The following is a 14,761-nucleotide window of genomic DNA, read 5'->3' as shown; positions in this document are numbered from 1 at the left end:
GGAGCCCCTACTTTGTCGAGGGGATTGAGAGGTGGTGACAGCAACTAAGGACCTGATGAGATCAGGAGATGAGGAGGGAGTGGCGGGCACTGTGCCCAGAGGAGGAGGGAGGTGCACTGAGTCAGGGGAAGGACTTGGAGGAAAGCCTTCCAGTCTCTGGAGCACCACCATGAGGTCGGTTTGGCCAGCTCCCTGGCCCCCCTTCAGTTCAGACAGGCAGACGGGGAACACGTAATTGGAGATGGGAGCTGCAGAGACTTTGGCCAGCAGCAGAGACTATCTGGGGAGCTCAGGGGCTGGATTTCCTAGGGGTCATGGAACACTGAGGGGGGGGTGTGGTTTGGGGACAGAGGCGGGGACAGGACACCCAGCCTTGGGGACTCCCTCTGCAGGGCAGCATCCACAGAACCTGGTGGCAGAGGGTGGGAGTCACTCAGGATATGGGTCCAGGGACACACAGCTTTGCAGGCACTGGCTGATGGCGGTACAGGAAAGACACATGATCATGACAGAGCCCCAGAGCATCCCCCAGCCCAGGGCCTAGGCAAGGCATAGGCGGCAGACTCACGGCACGTGCTGTGGTCAGTCCATCCATACAGCACCAGGCCCTGCTGGGCACAGGCGCGGGCGTACTCTAGGAGGGCAGGGCACGCGCACGCTGGCCCCTGGATGCAGGTGCACAAGGTCCTCTCACACAGGGCCATGAAGGGCTCAGGATCCACCAGCGGGTGGCAGCGGGTGAACACGGAGGTGCTCTTCAGTAGCTGGCATTGCTCCCACAGGGCCTGCAGGGAGAGAGGCAAACACGGGGTGGCCCTAGCTGCTGCCACACGTGCGCTTTGGCCTCTCTGAGGGTGGCACGGAGGAGACATAGCTCTGCCTGGCACCAAAGAAGTGCTTATCAGGGTGTGTTCACCCCTGTCTCAATGAAAGGAAAGATGGGGGCTCAGGCTCTGCGGAGCAGACCAAGGCTAAGGTGACATCTGAGACGGAGTCCTGGAAGTGCAGAGGCTTGTGGCCAGCAGTGTCCTATGAAAGGGAAGAGGAGAGAGAAAACAGTGAACCTGGAACTGGGCCCAGTGATGCTGTTCAGCGGCTGTTTGCACTGACCTGGCCATTTCCCCTCCTTGACCTTGACCTTCTCCACTGTAAGTGAAGGAGTGGAGCAAGGGACATAATAAAGTGGAGATCCCTGGGCCTCACCCCCTGAGATCTGAAGTCAGCAGGGTGGGGGTAGGGCTCAGGGACACATTTTCCTAAAGGTCCCCCGGGTGCTGGCTGGAACCAGACAGGCCCAGTTCACGTCAGCAGGAACACGCCAGGATCTCATGAAATGTCCCAGACACCAGGCAAGGACTGTGTTGGAGTTTTATCCCTTTGTTGATATGCAGAACTAAGTAATTCAAGGCAGGTTTGGAACTGTCATTTATTAACTTTGCAAATTCCTTACTATAAACACTGCTACGTGTTTTACTCATAAACATCCCAGCATCCTGAGCTTCAGTGATTCCGAATGCATTTTTTTTTTCAGTTTAACATCTCTGAAGTTGGGGTGCATCTTACAATGGCAATCATACTTTTTATTTTTATTTATTTCTTTTATCTGAAAGGCTGACAGGCAGACAGACAGCTAGCTTCCATCCACTGGTTCACTCCTCAGATGCCCACAATAGCCAGGGCTGGGCCAAGCCAAACCTGAGAGCTAGGAATTCAATCTGGATCTCCCACGTGGGTAGTGGGGATCCAAGTACTTGGGCCACCCCTTCGCTGCTCCAAGCAGGAAGCAGGGACTAGAAGCAGTGCTGGGACTGGAACCCAGGCGCTCAGAGATGGGACACGGCATCCCAAGTGCTGTCTGAACTGCTGCACCAAATGCCTGCCCTGATGTCGTACTTGGATCAGCAGCTCTTCCTTTCTTAGTGATGCACAGAACAACATGCTTAGAATCGAGAATGCCGTAGAGTTCACAATATAGTATGATCCACAGATGTGATCCCCTTCATATCCTTCTCACGTGATTTCTTTTTCATATCTAATTAATTAGAAAGGCAGGCAGGCGAGACCTTCCGTCTGCTGCTTCACTCTCTACATGCCCACAACAGCCAGGGCTGGGTCAGGCCAAAGCCAGAAGCCAGGAGCTCCATTATAGCCTCCCACCTGCATGGCAGGGACCCAAATACTTGGGCCATCTTCTGCTGCCTCTCCCGGGTGCGCACTAGCGGGAAGCTGGCCTGGAAGCCGAGCAGCCAGGACTCAGCCAGGCACCCTGTCATGGGATGTGTGACTTAAGGGGTGCAAACACCCACCCCCCATGCATACTTTCTTTCATCATGCACAGGCTCTCCAACTGGAAAGCCAGCGGTCAGTGACAGGACTCCTAGCTTTCAACGAAAAAAAGAAAGAAAGCTCAAGAGTTTCTAAATGGAAGGGCTGAGCTTAAAGAGTAAATGGGGGGCTGGCACAGTGATGCAGCATGTTAACACCAGCATCCCATATGGGCGCCGGTTCGAGACCTGGCTGCTCCACTTCTGATCCAGCTCTCTGCTGTAGCCTGGGAAAGCAGTGGAAGATGGCCCAAGTCCTGGCTTCAGATCGGCACAGCTCCAGTCGTTGTGGCCAATTGGGGAGTGAACCATCAGATGGAAGACCTCTCTCTTTCTCTCTCTCTCTCTCTCTCTCTCTCTCTACCTCTCCTCTCTTGATGTAACTCTGACTTTCAAATAAATAAACAAATCCTTAAAAAGAGAGAGAGAGTAAATGAGAGCAGTCAGTGTCCATAGAGGAGACAGCAAAAAAGAAAGACCAGTTCCAAGACGAGGGAAATCCAATCTGCCCAAACTGCACAGAGGTTTGCCACGGCAGGCCTGTGTAATGGAGTCAGGAGCCAGGGCCTCCTCTTTCACGGCATCTCGGAGGGCCCGGGGAAGAGAAAGCTGGCCCAGCCTTGGTCACCATCCTCAGCACACCATCCACGCCGGGCTGTGCCCACAGTGACCGGCCCCTCAGAGAGTCCAGCATCAGAAGCAGGCAAGCAGAGCCGAGCGTCCTGGCTGCACCGGAACCACAGCAGACCCTGGGGTGCCCTGCCAGGAGGTCCCAGGTGGCCCAGACAGAGCTGGGAGTGACTGGTCCCTGCTGCACCTTAGAAGAGCAGTAACCACCAGCCCCGGCTGCTGCAGAACAGCAGGAACACAGCCAGCAAGCAAACTCGCCGCCCGGAGGGAGGGCGGTCGTCAGCAACCGCCAGTCTTGGGAGCCGACTTGGGACAGCAGCAGCCCCTCCCCGGCCCCACCTCTGTGAGTTCCCTCCCATCGGCTTGCACCCCTGGGTGGCTCAACTCACCCCAGCCCTGCCCCAGGCTGGAAGAGGGGACTCAGGCAGATCGGGTCACCTTGTTGGAGGTGGGTGTCCTCCAGCAGAGGGGCTGAGTCGCAAGAGGTGACCTCCCGTGGGGCACCCTGAGTGTTTCTGGAAACAATGACCTGGGTGAGGTCATCAGGGAAGCAGGCCTGCCCTGACCTCATTCTGGCCTCTGCAGCCCCAGAGTCCGATGCAGCCTCTTCCACCTGTGCCCTGTGCGAGCTGCCACTGGTGCCTCAGCCCCTCCTCCTCTGTAAACCAAGAACTATGGGCCCCATCTAGTAGACCTGGAGGGAGGCTTGGACGGAATCCTGCACGTGAAAGGTTCGTCCTAACAAATGGCGGCCCCGTAGCAGCATCCTCATCATTGTCCTCTGTCTCCTGGCCACCAGAGAGGTCCCTTCCACCATCCTCCTGCCATCAGGCTGGTCTTACAGAATGGCGAACGGGTCCCCAGTGGGCCAGAGGATACTTTTATCCCTGACCTCTATCTCCATGGCTCAGAGCTGTACTGGGATGAATGGTTGCCATGGCAATAGTATCACTTCCCTGGTCTCCAGGGTGCTCCATGGAGACCAGAGTGGCCCCTTGTGTGGGAGGTTCACACTCCTCCAGAACAAACTGGGTTTCTTTCTAGTGACCGGGAGGAGATCTTTTCTCTCTCTCTCTCTTTTTTTTTTTAAAGATTTATTTTATTTGAAAGCTAAAGTGATAGGGTGGGACGGGAAAGAGATCTATCATTCACTAGTTCACTCCCCAAATGACTGTACCAGCTGGTCTGGGCCAGATCAAAGCCAGGAGCCAGGAACTCCATCCAGGTCTCCCACATGGGTACAGGGGCCCAAGCACTCGAGCCATCCTCCACTGCTTTCTCAGGTGCGTTAGCAGGGAGCTGGATTAGAAGTGGAGCAACTAGGACGGAACCTGCATCCATAAGGGATTCTAGCATTGCAAGAGGCTGCTTGACCCTGATGTTTTGCTAGTGACTGCCACTGTCACAGAAGCTGTAGGACAATAGCATGGAGCCCTCTCTGCACACAGGACCTATATGTGCAGGTGTAGGGACCATGGGGCAGGGCACACATGTCAGCCAAGGAAAGAAAAGCCCCTGGAGTCCGGGCAGCCTCACTCCCAGAGCCCCAGGGAGGCAGCACTCAGCATAGCTGTCTTGAGCTGGCCCAAGTCAGCCTTTTCCCAGCTGCCAGGGAAAATGGGCCCAGCACTCCAGCACACTGCCAGGGAGCTCTCTGGAGGATTAAATGACGGACACCCTAGGTAGCACAGTGTTCCTGAGGCGGATTAAGCTGCTGCTTGCAACACCCACATCCCAGGTCTGTCTGCCTGTTTGAGTTCTGGCAACTCTGCTCTGATCCAGCTCCTGCTAATACACCTGAGAATCAGCAGGTGATGACCCCAGCGTCTGACTTCCTGCTACCATGTGGGAGACCCGGATGGAGTTCCTGGCTCCAGGCTCCAGCCCCCGGCCTGGCCCAGCCCCAGCCCTTTGGACCATTCGGAGAGTGAACCAGCAGATGGAAGATCTCTCTCTCTCTCTCTCTCTCTCTCTCAGTCACTTTGCATTTCAAATAAACACATAAATCTAGGGGGAGAAGAAGGAAGAGGAGGAAGTGGAGGAGGTGGAGGAGGAGGAGGAGGAGGAGGAGGAGAGGAGAGAACTACTATAACCTAACAACAAGGACAACAACAGCGTTTCCTGCAGGACAGGGAAGTGGATTTTTACAGAAACAGCCCCTCCCTTCTTAGGACAATTCTTGTGGCCTCCATCATCCACACTGAAACCTGGCTATGGTTTCTCTCTGCACAGAAGCAAAAGGTCCTCCAGCCTTTCTCTGGCCAGCCCTCACTAGACATCAGTCAACACACGCAGCCACAATCCGAGCGCTGGCAGGACGTCCAGGAGTCTGCCCGGACCCTGGAGCCACATCTGTCCCCACCCTGCAGCTGCACCACGGCTCTCTGTGCTGTTCCTGGCTTCCTGGCTCTCCACGGGCAGCCCTGCCAGGCCAGGCCAGGTTCACAAGCAGGACACAGAAATAAGTGCAAGATGGAGTCAATGTCTGGTGCTGTGATTCATGGAGGACACCTTCGCCCAGCAGGCACAGGCTGCGTGTCCTCCAGCAGTGCGCTCGTGCGAATCTGACTGCATCCCGTTCTGGTGTAAAAGACAAAGTTCTAGCCCATTGGGAAGGCACCAAGGCCAAGGCCTTGACCTGACCCCATCCTATCCCTCCCCGCTCTGCAGCTTGAACACTGCTGATGGCTCCCTTCACATTTCCTTTCATTTGCTGCCCAAGGAATACACCAGAGAGCAAACAGAAGCTGGTGGGGGGAGGGGAGTGGATATCCCCTTTTCTCATGCCCTGTACCTTTCTAGCTTTGACCTTGCCTGTGGCCCCACCCCACACCTCAGTCCAGGAACCACCTTTTCCAGGAAGGCTTTTCTGGCTGCCCTGCTCCTGCTGGGTCAGGAACACCCATAGCCCCCTGGGTGTGCCTCTACTCTCGTACTGAAGTTCTCCAGGCTACACTGTGCTCCATTCCCTCGCAAGCTGTTCAAAGATGGGAGCTGTGCTCCCAGGGCGTGCAGAGCGGGCAGCCAGGAAGTGCTGGATCAAACCCAACGGGAGTACCCACCACCAGGAGGAAGGTGCAGCGCTCTCCATCGCTTACGGGGCTCTCAGTGTCCCCGAGCCGGGTGTTTCCATGGGGTATGTTTATCCGAGGGTCTGAAGTCTTAGTCCCAATGTAGGGTAACTTCCGCACCGCAGCTGGAGACAGCCTGCAGCCAACATACCATGAAAGGCTTCCTAAAAGGAGGCCCGAGTCTGAGCCAGGCCCTGCACAGGATGCGACACAGGAGGGAGGCTGTGGGGGAGGAGGGAGGACCCACCAGGAAAAGCCAGTGACACAAGTCACTGAGGCAGGAGGATGCGCAGAGACGTCACAGCCCCAGGAAAGGCGTGGCTGTGCAGACAGGGAATGACAGCCCTGGTCACTTTCCAAACCTAACCAAGCTCTCCCCCGGTAAGTTTGGATTTTCTCCTTGTGCCCGGACCCCAAAACCCCTCTGAGAGTTACTGCCATGGTGAAGGACTCAGAGTCACCGGCTATGGGGAGAGCAAGGTTTGTCTCCACCCAAACTCCCCAGTGTCACAGTAATGACAGGGGTAGGGCCTTTAAGAGAGGCTTATGCTTTCTTTGTACAAATGAGTTCTCTCTTCCTCGGGTAGGGGCTGGTTTCCCCAGAACTTCTCCACTTCCTATCCAGCTCTCTGCTGTGGCCTGGGAAAGCAGCAGAAGATGGCCCAAGTCCTTGGGTCCCTGCACCCACGTGGGAGACCCAGAAGAAGCTCCGGCCGTTGCAGCCAATTGGGAAGTGAACCATTGGATGGAAGACCTCTCTCTCTCTCTCTCTGCCTCTCCTTCGCTCTCTGTGTAACTCTGACTTTCAAATAAATAAAAATAAATCTTTAAAAAAAAAGCATGCCTAGATTCTCCACTCGGTCACCTTAGCACACCTGCCCGGTCCACGACTCTGTGCCATGCTGTGATGCAGACATGGGGTCATGTTGCCCTTGCCAGCAACAAGAATCACCTGTCAATCAACCTCCTGTCTTTGGACATCACCAGTGCCTGGTGGTCTATGACAGCCACACGGAACGGGTGAGCCTGCGCCTCTCTCTCATTCACCGCGGCTCCTTCCACTATGTTAGCTGAGCGGGTCCTTGCTCACATCCCAAGCTGCGCATGGTTTAGGAAGGGCTTGTGTGCCCTCCTTTCCTATGGGGGCTGGTGAGGTCACAGTCACCAGTGGGCTGGGTGGGCAGACCAGCAAGAGACACGTTGGGCACCTGGCCAGGCCTATCTGGCTCTTCCCTGCCCGCCCACTCACAGGAGGCCACCCACTCCTCCATGGAGTCTCACCGCTTCTGCAGTGGACATCTCTCCTAGGCCTCTTCCAACACCAGCCCAGCACCCCTGCCACAGACTGGCCCTTCATGGGCCAGAGGACATCCCCTGAGAACTCAAACCTCCTCGGAGGAAAGCCACCAACAGCCCCTCTCCCAGTTTGGAAACTGAAGCATGGAGGGAATAAAGAGTTCACTGGGCCGGCAGTTCTCAAAATGTGGTCCAGGAGGCAGGCATTCGCCACAGCGGTTAAGGTGCCCCTGGCGACAGCCGCATCCCATATCGGAGAGCCTATGTCCCCCCTCTGCTCCATCTCTAGCTTCTGAAGTGCGCCTGGGGAGGCAGCAGGTGGTGACTGCAGTAGTGGGGTTCCTGCGACCCATACAGGAGCCCCAGACTGAGTTCCCAGCTCCTGGCCCAGCCCAGCCTTCACAGGAGTTTGAGGAGGGAACCAGCAGATGAGAGCTCGCTCTCTGTCTCTCTGCCCTTTAAATAGAGAAAAATTCAAAAGGGATAGCAAGTTTTTCACAAGGTGGTCCAGCAGTTCCCTGGGGACCCCGGGACCCTTTCCGAAGTCCAGAAGGTCGAGATTGTCCTCATAATAGTCTTTATTTGCCCCCACCCCCACCCCCGCCTTCTTTCCCCAGAATACAGTGGAATTCTCGAGGCTTCTGATGGCTAACATCACACTGCTGAATGCAGGGCAGCTCGGCGCGTCCCGCTCACTTCTCTCAAGCCAGACAGCCAGGAGACTTACAGAACTGGGACACAATGCCTTCCTTCTGGGTTTTTTGATTGAAATTCATAGTTATTTTATTTAAAAAGATGTTCTTTACATTCAACATAATGGGTTTATTATTTTTACTGGATTAAGAGATAGGTTTTAAATGCCTCTGTTTTAAAATCTAATGCAGTAAGTTCTGAGACATAGAACGCACATAAACAGCATCTGTTTCTTTGGAGCCTTTAATCACTTTTAAGAATGTAAAGCGTCCCTGAGACCTGCCATACTAGTGAGGAGTGGCCTGGCCGCCTTCACAAGCCAGTCACCTGCCACCACACCACACGTGACCCGGTGTTCCGCCCCGCTCCCAACACCCGGTCAGAAGACAGCGCAGCACAAGGGGCACAGCCCGGCTGCCAGTCAGAAGGCCAAAGCTCCCAGAGTGTGCGGCTTGAGGAACGAGGCGCTGCCTCTCTGCCCCTCCCTTTCCTCACCTGTAGAGCAGGGATTGGGTAGCAGAGACTGAGAGCTGTCCGCTATCCATTCTTCCTTCTCCTTAGGACCTTGGATTTCCACTGTTCACTGGCACACGAAGCCACGGGGCATAAAGATTCCCATTCGCAGACTCCCTTGCAGCTAGGAGTAGCCCTGTGATGACTCGGTCCCATAGGACATAAGCAGCAGGGCCTGTGAGGCTGCCAAGAATGTCCCCAAAGGGGAGGCTGCCCTGTTCTTGGTCCTGTGCTGGCATCACGGACCATGGGATGGAAGCCCCATGCTGAACTCGGCAGAGAACCGAGGCAGAAGGACCTAGATCCAACACCACAGGATCCTCTACTGAGCTTCTCAACGCGAGAGAAATAAACTTCTCTACTGAGCACTTAGATATCCTGGCCACTCCTAACCACCACATGCTAGTAACAGCAGCCACCTGCTCCAAACCCCGAGCTACAGCCACTGTACTGCACCTGCTGCTAACCCAGTTGCTGTAAAATACAATTAAATGAGATTGCCACCTCCCCCCCCCCAAAAAAAAAAAAAAAAAAACTAGGAAGGCAATCAAGCTCTTATAACTAGTATCATTTGTCTGCTGTCAATCATGGCTTCCCCACAGCTCTCTGCTAAACCATTCTGGCAGGGACACAAAATGAGGGTCAGTTAACTTGCACACTTCCAGCATCTCCCTGGCTCCAGTACTGCGTATCGGCTACTTCTGTCTTCTTTCATCTCCATGAGCTGGCTGGGGCCAACAGCCCAGATCCATCCATCCCTGACTGCAGCCCGCCTGGTGGGTGTGCAGGCCTGACAGTACCCATCTTAATCACATTTGCAGTTCATTAGAGCAGACCAGGCCTCTTCCCTGGAGACAGGAGGCCGGGTTCAAGGGAGGGGAAGAGAAAACAAGCCCCAGTCCCCCGGGGCAGGCAGGGGGAGGAGAGGGAGCTGAAGCCCAGTGATTGTGTTTGTTCCCAAACAGCTGACAAAGGAAAAGGGAGGGGGGGCATTCCTTACTCCTGCAGTGAACAAAGGAAGGAGCCTGGAACGCAAAAGTGCAAGATTGTTCAGCCCAGGCCGGCTCTTTCCAGCTCAGGGGTGGGTGTCGGCCAACTGCCCCTGGAGGAGTAGTGGAGGCGCCTGGAGCCAGAACGCACCCAGAGTAGTGGGTTCAAGAATTTACCCCTGCACGAGCAAGTTGCTTTCCCATTGGTCAGCCTGCAGGGATGGGTGGGGAAGGGTGGCCCATTCTATTTATAACTTCTGGATGGTGGCGTTTCCCACCCACATTCCAGGATTCTGACTCACAAGGACCCCATGAAACTGGCTGAGAGACTTCCACGCGATGGGCTATTTGTGCCGACATGGACATTCCTCGCTGAGACGGTTGGGGCAGATTTGTCCCAGGAGACATGGCTGTCCCTCCTCACCCTCTGCTCTGGCCTCCTGGGAGGCTGCAGGGACAAGGGCTGGGCACCCTTTCCTGGTTCCCAGTTTGGAGTCTGCCCAAGCTCCAGGGATGGGAAACAACCCCTGAGCTGCTCTGGCACTGGCTGCTGGCAATGGGTGGCTTACTGACCCACAGCCACGTTTTGTGGCTCTCTGTCGTGGCTGTCCAGTTCCTCCCGTGTCTGGTCCCCTGATCTGTGTGGCACCTTTCCAGCATCGCTCCAGCCACAGCCAAGGCCCCTAGACGCATGGCCTGGTGCAAACCACCAGACTCAGGCCCCCTCTGGCCCACCGCAAACACGTTTCTCTGATGCATTTGGAGTTGGCTAACTCAGAGACTGCAGACCTCTGCAGACACAGGGAAGGCTCTGAGAAGCTGCCCTTTTGTAAAAAGAAATCGACGTTGATCTACATTAGCAAAGTAAACAGCAGAGGCAGACAAAGGTTTTCTGTCTGCTAGTCCCTCCCACTCCCTTTTTGCCAGGGAAGGAGCTTTCCACGGGAAGGAGAGACTGGGGGAGAAGTGGGGAGGTGGCGGTGGCTGACACCTGGCCCAGACGGAGCTCAGCACTGGTAATCCACCTGAGACTTTATCTGCATCACACAATGGTCCCTGCTCACCACCCTAACTTCCCCCTAGAAACCCAAACCCTGTTCCTTCTGTTAAAATTATTATTTAAGAGACACAGAGGAAGGTAAAGCCACCGTCTATGGTGCCAGCATCCCACATGGGCATCCCATATGAGTTCTGGCTGCTCCACTTCCCATCCAGCTCTCTCTATGGCCTGGGAAGCAGTGGAAGATGGCCCAAGTCCTTGGGCCCCTGCACCCATGTGGAACACCAGGAAGAAGCTCCTGGCTCCTGGCTTCAGATTGGCACAGCTCCAGCCGTTACAGCCAATTAGGGAGTAAACCAGCAGATGGGAGACCTCTCTTTCTCTCTCTCCGCCTCTCCTATCTCTGTGTAACTCTTTTAAATAAATAAGTAAAAAATAAATCTTTAAAAAGAGAGAGACACACACACACAGAAAGAGAGAGAGAGAGAGAGAGAGAGAACAGAGTTCCTATCCACTGGCTCACTTCCCAAATGCCTACAACAGCCAGGAACCTAGAACTCAAACCAAGTCTGCCCAGAGAGCGATGGGAACCCAAGCACATCAATTATTTGAGCATCTCTAACTTGAGCCATCCCCTGCTGCCTCCCAGGGTGCACATTAGCAGGAAACTAGAATGACAGTAGAGTCGGGTCTTGAATGCAGGCACCGGGCCACATCCCACTAAGCTCTATCAAAGGACCACCACCGTGTTTCTCTTTGACCCTCACACTCCTGCCTCAGCACAAAATCAGACTCACATGTTCTTTTTCCTGTTGATCTATCTATCATCACTGTATTTGATAGACTTAAAATGATCACTGTGGTCTATCGAGTAAAGCCACCACCTGCAGTGCCAGCATCCCATATGGTTGCCAGTTCGAGACCCGGCTGCTCCACTTCCTGTCCAGTTCTCTGCTATGGCTGGGAAAGCAGTAGAAGATGGCCTGAGTCCTTGGGCTCCTGTAACTGTGTGGGAGACCCGGAAGAAGCTCCTGGTTCTAGGCTTCGGATCAGCTGAGCTTTGGCCATTGTGGCCATCTGGGGAGTGAACCAGCATATGGAAGACCTCTCTCTGTTTCTCTGTAACTCTGCTTTTCAAATAAATAAATAAATCTTTAAAAAAAAAAAAAAGAGAGAGAGAGAGAGAGAGACAGAGTCTATTTCAGGCCAAAAGTACCCAGAGAGGCAGGAGGAGCAGGATGCCGGGAGTAGACCTGGACAGCGAGCCTCCTGGTTAGTGCGCTCAGCTCCTCGGCCCAGGCCACCACGCAGAGCCTCCCTCCCTCCCTTCCTGCCAGGGGCCTCTGCAAAGAAACAGCAGAAAGAACTGGGCACATTCTTCCCAAATAAACATCAGTTAATGAGGACATGAAGAGTGAAAGGCTTTGTCCCTGAACCAACCAACGGGTATTTTTATGTGCCCCTTGGGGCCACGGAAGAGACACATGATGGTTACTCAAAGTCAACATGAGTGTTACAAATGTGAGCTCCTGTGAGGCAGGTGATCTCTGGGGGGCCAGGAGAAGTCCAGGTGACAGGCAGCGCACGCTGCTTCAGGACAGAGGGGGAGGTAAGGAAAAGGGAAGACAGGACAAGCCAAAGAAAGCAAGGATCGTGATCACCTAATAAGCACCTAATTCAGACCCTTGTGGAAAACAGCAAGTTGGGGCAGTTAGATGACCCAGGAGAGCACAAGGGAAAGGTAGCTCCTGCATCAGGGCTGGAGAAACCAGACGGAGAGCACCTGGCTTCTCCAGCGCCCAGGGACACTGAGGAACAGGGCTGTGGCTTGCCCCGGGGGCAGAATGAAATTCCAAGGACTTGACCTTAAAGCCAAAGTGGCAGCATAAGCTCTCAGGGTAGAGACCTGAGGGCAGGGAAGGGCAGGGAAGGGCAGGGGGCGGAACTGGAGCTCTCCACGAATCCCAGCAGCTCTGCTGTTCGTTGGGAGCCTGACCCTTCAGATTCGTGACCGTATTTTTCCTCTGCTACAGACACCGGCTGCTCGCAAATAACTCTCCCCTGGCAGCTGAACTGGTGCCCTCATTTCCTCAATCAATCGAGACAAGTCGTCTGGAGGAGCAGCTCTGTGAATGTGCATGGAGAGAACTCTGGGGGCCTGGGGCGGTAGCAGAAGCAGCAGAGAGTCTTCGCATCCCAGGGGAGGGGATCTGAGGGCAGGGCGGTGAGGTTGGCTGCAGCAACTGGCGGAAGCCAGGCCCATGCCCAGCGCAGCTACACTGGTCACCTGACGCTTTCCCCAGTAGGTGGGGAGCAAGAGCACTGGATGGACAAGCCGCAGCCCCTGGCTTCCTGTGCAGACAGGGTTGGGAGATGAGGCCCAGATCCTTTGAAGAGATTCAGCCCCTGCTGACACTCCCCATACATAATTCCAGAAAGTGCACTGTGTTGTAGAGCTACCTTCACATTAGCATCAATTATTTGAACACTTATAACTTAAGGCTCCAAGACTCCAGCAGTGCCACCCTTAATTTGAAAAGCTGAAAAGTCTGCACATTTGCATGCAATCAAACAAGCCATTATCAGTCCCAGAAGAGAGGCATCATCGGGTTGGGTTGGCATAACAAGGAACCATTCACCCCCTAGACGCTAAGTAATATGACCTGGCTCCCAGGATGAGCTGACTGCTTGCTACTATGTCTGCCTTGGGGGAAAAAAAAGAAAGTGCCAGAGAAGTGGGGGAATACAGTCTAGCTGCCATCAAGGAAGCTCTTAGGGCACTGCAGCTTCCCCCACAGAGCACTCAGGCCCTGCAAAAGGCCCTGGAGCTGCAGTGGCAAACATTTGCAAAAGTCACCCCAGTAAGCAGATCTGACTTCTTCGGCACCCCAGGGCCCCAGGGACTAGCAGGCAGTGAACAATTCAAAAGACAGCATTAATCACCTCCCAGGAGATGAGTCATTGTGCTTCTCAGCCAATGAGGGAGCTCCAGTCATAGGTAAATGTAACCTGATTGGCTAAGGCCAAAGCAGGCTTCTCTTCTCAGATCAACAACCTGGGAGCTCTGGGAGATCGGGTATGTTTGCAGCCTCAGCTCTAAGAACTTGGGACGACCCAATTGCTGCAGCTGCTCCCTGGACACTGCTTAGTAAGGACTGTAGTGCACCCAGGAGACAAAGCGAGTAGCAAGCATAGAGCAGAGCCTGGTAAAGGTGCCCCAGGAGGCAGACAAGGCCGGGCTGGGACTCCTCCCTCCCCTTTGTCTCCAGGAGACAAAGCACCCAGTCTCCCTCCTCCACCCCACCGCAGTGTCAGGTTCTCCTTTTGAGAATCCTGTCTTCACCTCCCACTTCTTACTGATAAGCAAGATGACTGTTTTGTACTCTGAGGTCGGGAGAACATTTGCCAAGCACTTAGACTATGCTGGCCCGGGTTGGCAAAATGCAATAAGCTCCCAAGGGCAGGCACTCGGTGCAGTGGTTGAGAGGACGCTGGGGATACTCGCATCCTGTATCAGAGTGCCTGAGGTTCAGACCAAAACCCTGTGATGTGAAGGCAGGACCCAGCCTCTGGTCTGCCTCCCTTAGCCCAAGGTGTCCTTGCCTGCCCTTCATCATAGCATCTTTTCCATAAACTTTTCATGGGGATATACAGTATACAAATCAGGGAACTTTGAAAAGTTTATGGAAAATGGAATTAGGGGATAATTATTTAGGTGCCCAAAATTTTGAGATCCACATATGCATACAAGAGGTCTTCAAAAAGTTCATGGAAAAGGCATGAGATGAACAACTGCGCATGGATTCCAAACTTTGAGGCACCAGAAAAGACTTATCTTTTAATTCCATTTTCCATACACTTTTTGGAGTGTCCTCATACCTCAGTTCTCTCTTATACTCTCCATGGCCCTGGCAGGTACAATTCCTGGGCCTGCTTTACTTACATGGAAACTGAGACTTGTGCCTTGGCCAGAGTTACCCACACCCTTGGCAGAACATCAAGGGGGTGAGGGAGACGCACGGGCATCAGAGGCCAGCTTCAGACACCTCAGACTTGTGCTGGAAGGGAGAGGACATGGTCCCCTTCCACACTACAGCATCTTCTCTTTTTTTAAGATTTATTTTATTTATTTGAGAGGCAGCGCTACAGGTAGAGAAGGAGAAAGACCTTCCATGGGCTGGTTCACTCCCCAAATGGCTGCAACAGCAGGGGCTGGGCCAGGCTGAAGCCAGGAGGCAGGAGCTC

The 14,761-nt window shown here is 54.2% G+C and overlaps 1 protein-coding gene across 1 annotated transcript in view; it reads right to left on the bottom strand.

Annotated features, from left to right (window-relative positions):
• Positions 1–14,761, bottom strand: part of VWF (von Willebrand factor) — a 157,963-nt gene that overhangs the window by 120,300 nt on the left and 22,902 nt on the right. Inside the window, 1 exon segment of the mRNA NM_001329088.1 lies at positions 569–785. Within this exon segment, the coding sequence (NP_001316017.1) occupies positions 569–785 (217 nt within the window).

This window comes from Oryctolagus cuniculus, chromosome 9 (assembly GCF_964237555.1).
Source record: "Oryctolagus cuniculus chromosome 9, mOryCun1.1, whole genome shotgun sequence".
Lineage (NCBI taxonomy): Eukaryota > Metazoa > Chordata > Mammalia > Lagomorpha > Leporidae > Oryctolagus > Oryctolagus cuniculus.
This window is presented reverse-complemented; position numbering and strand designations above follow the sequence as displayed.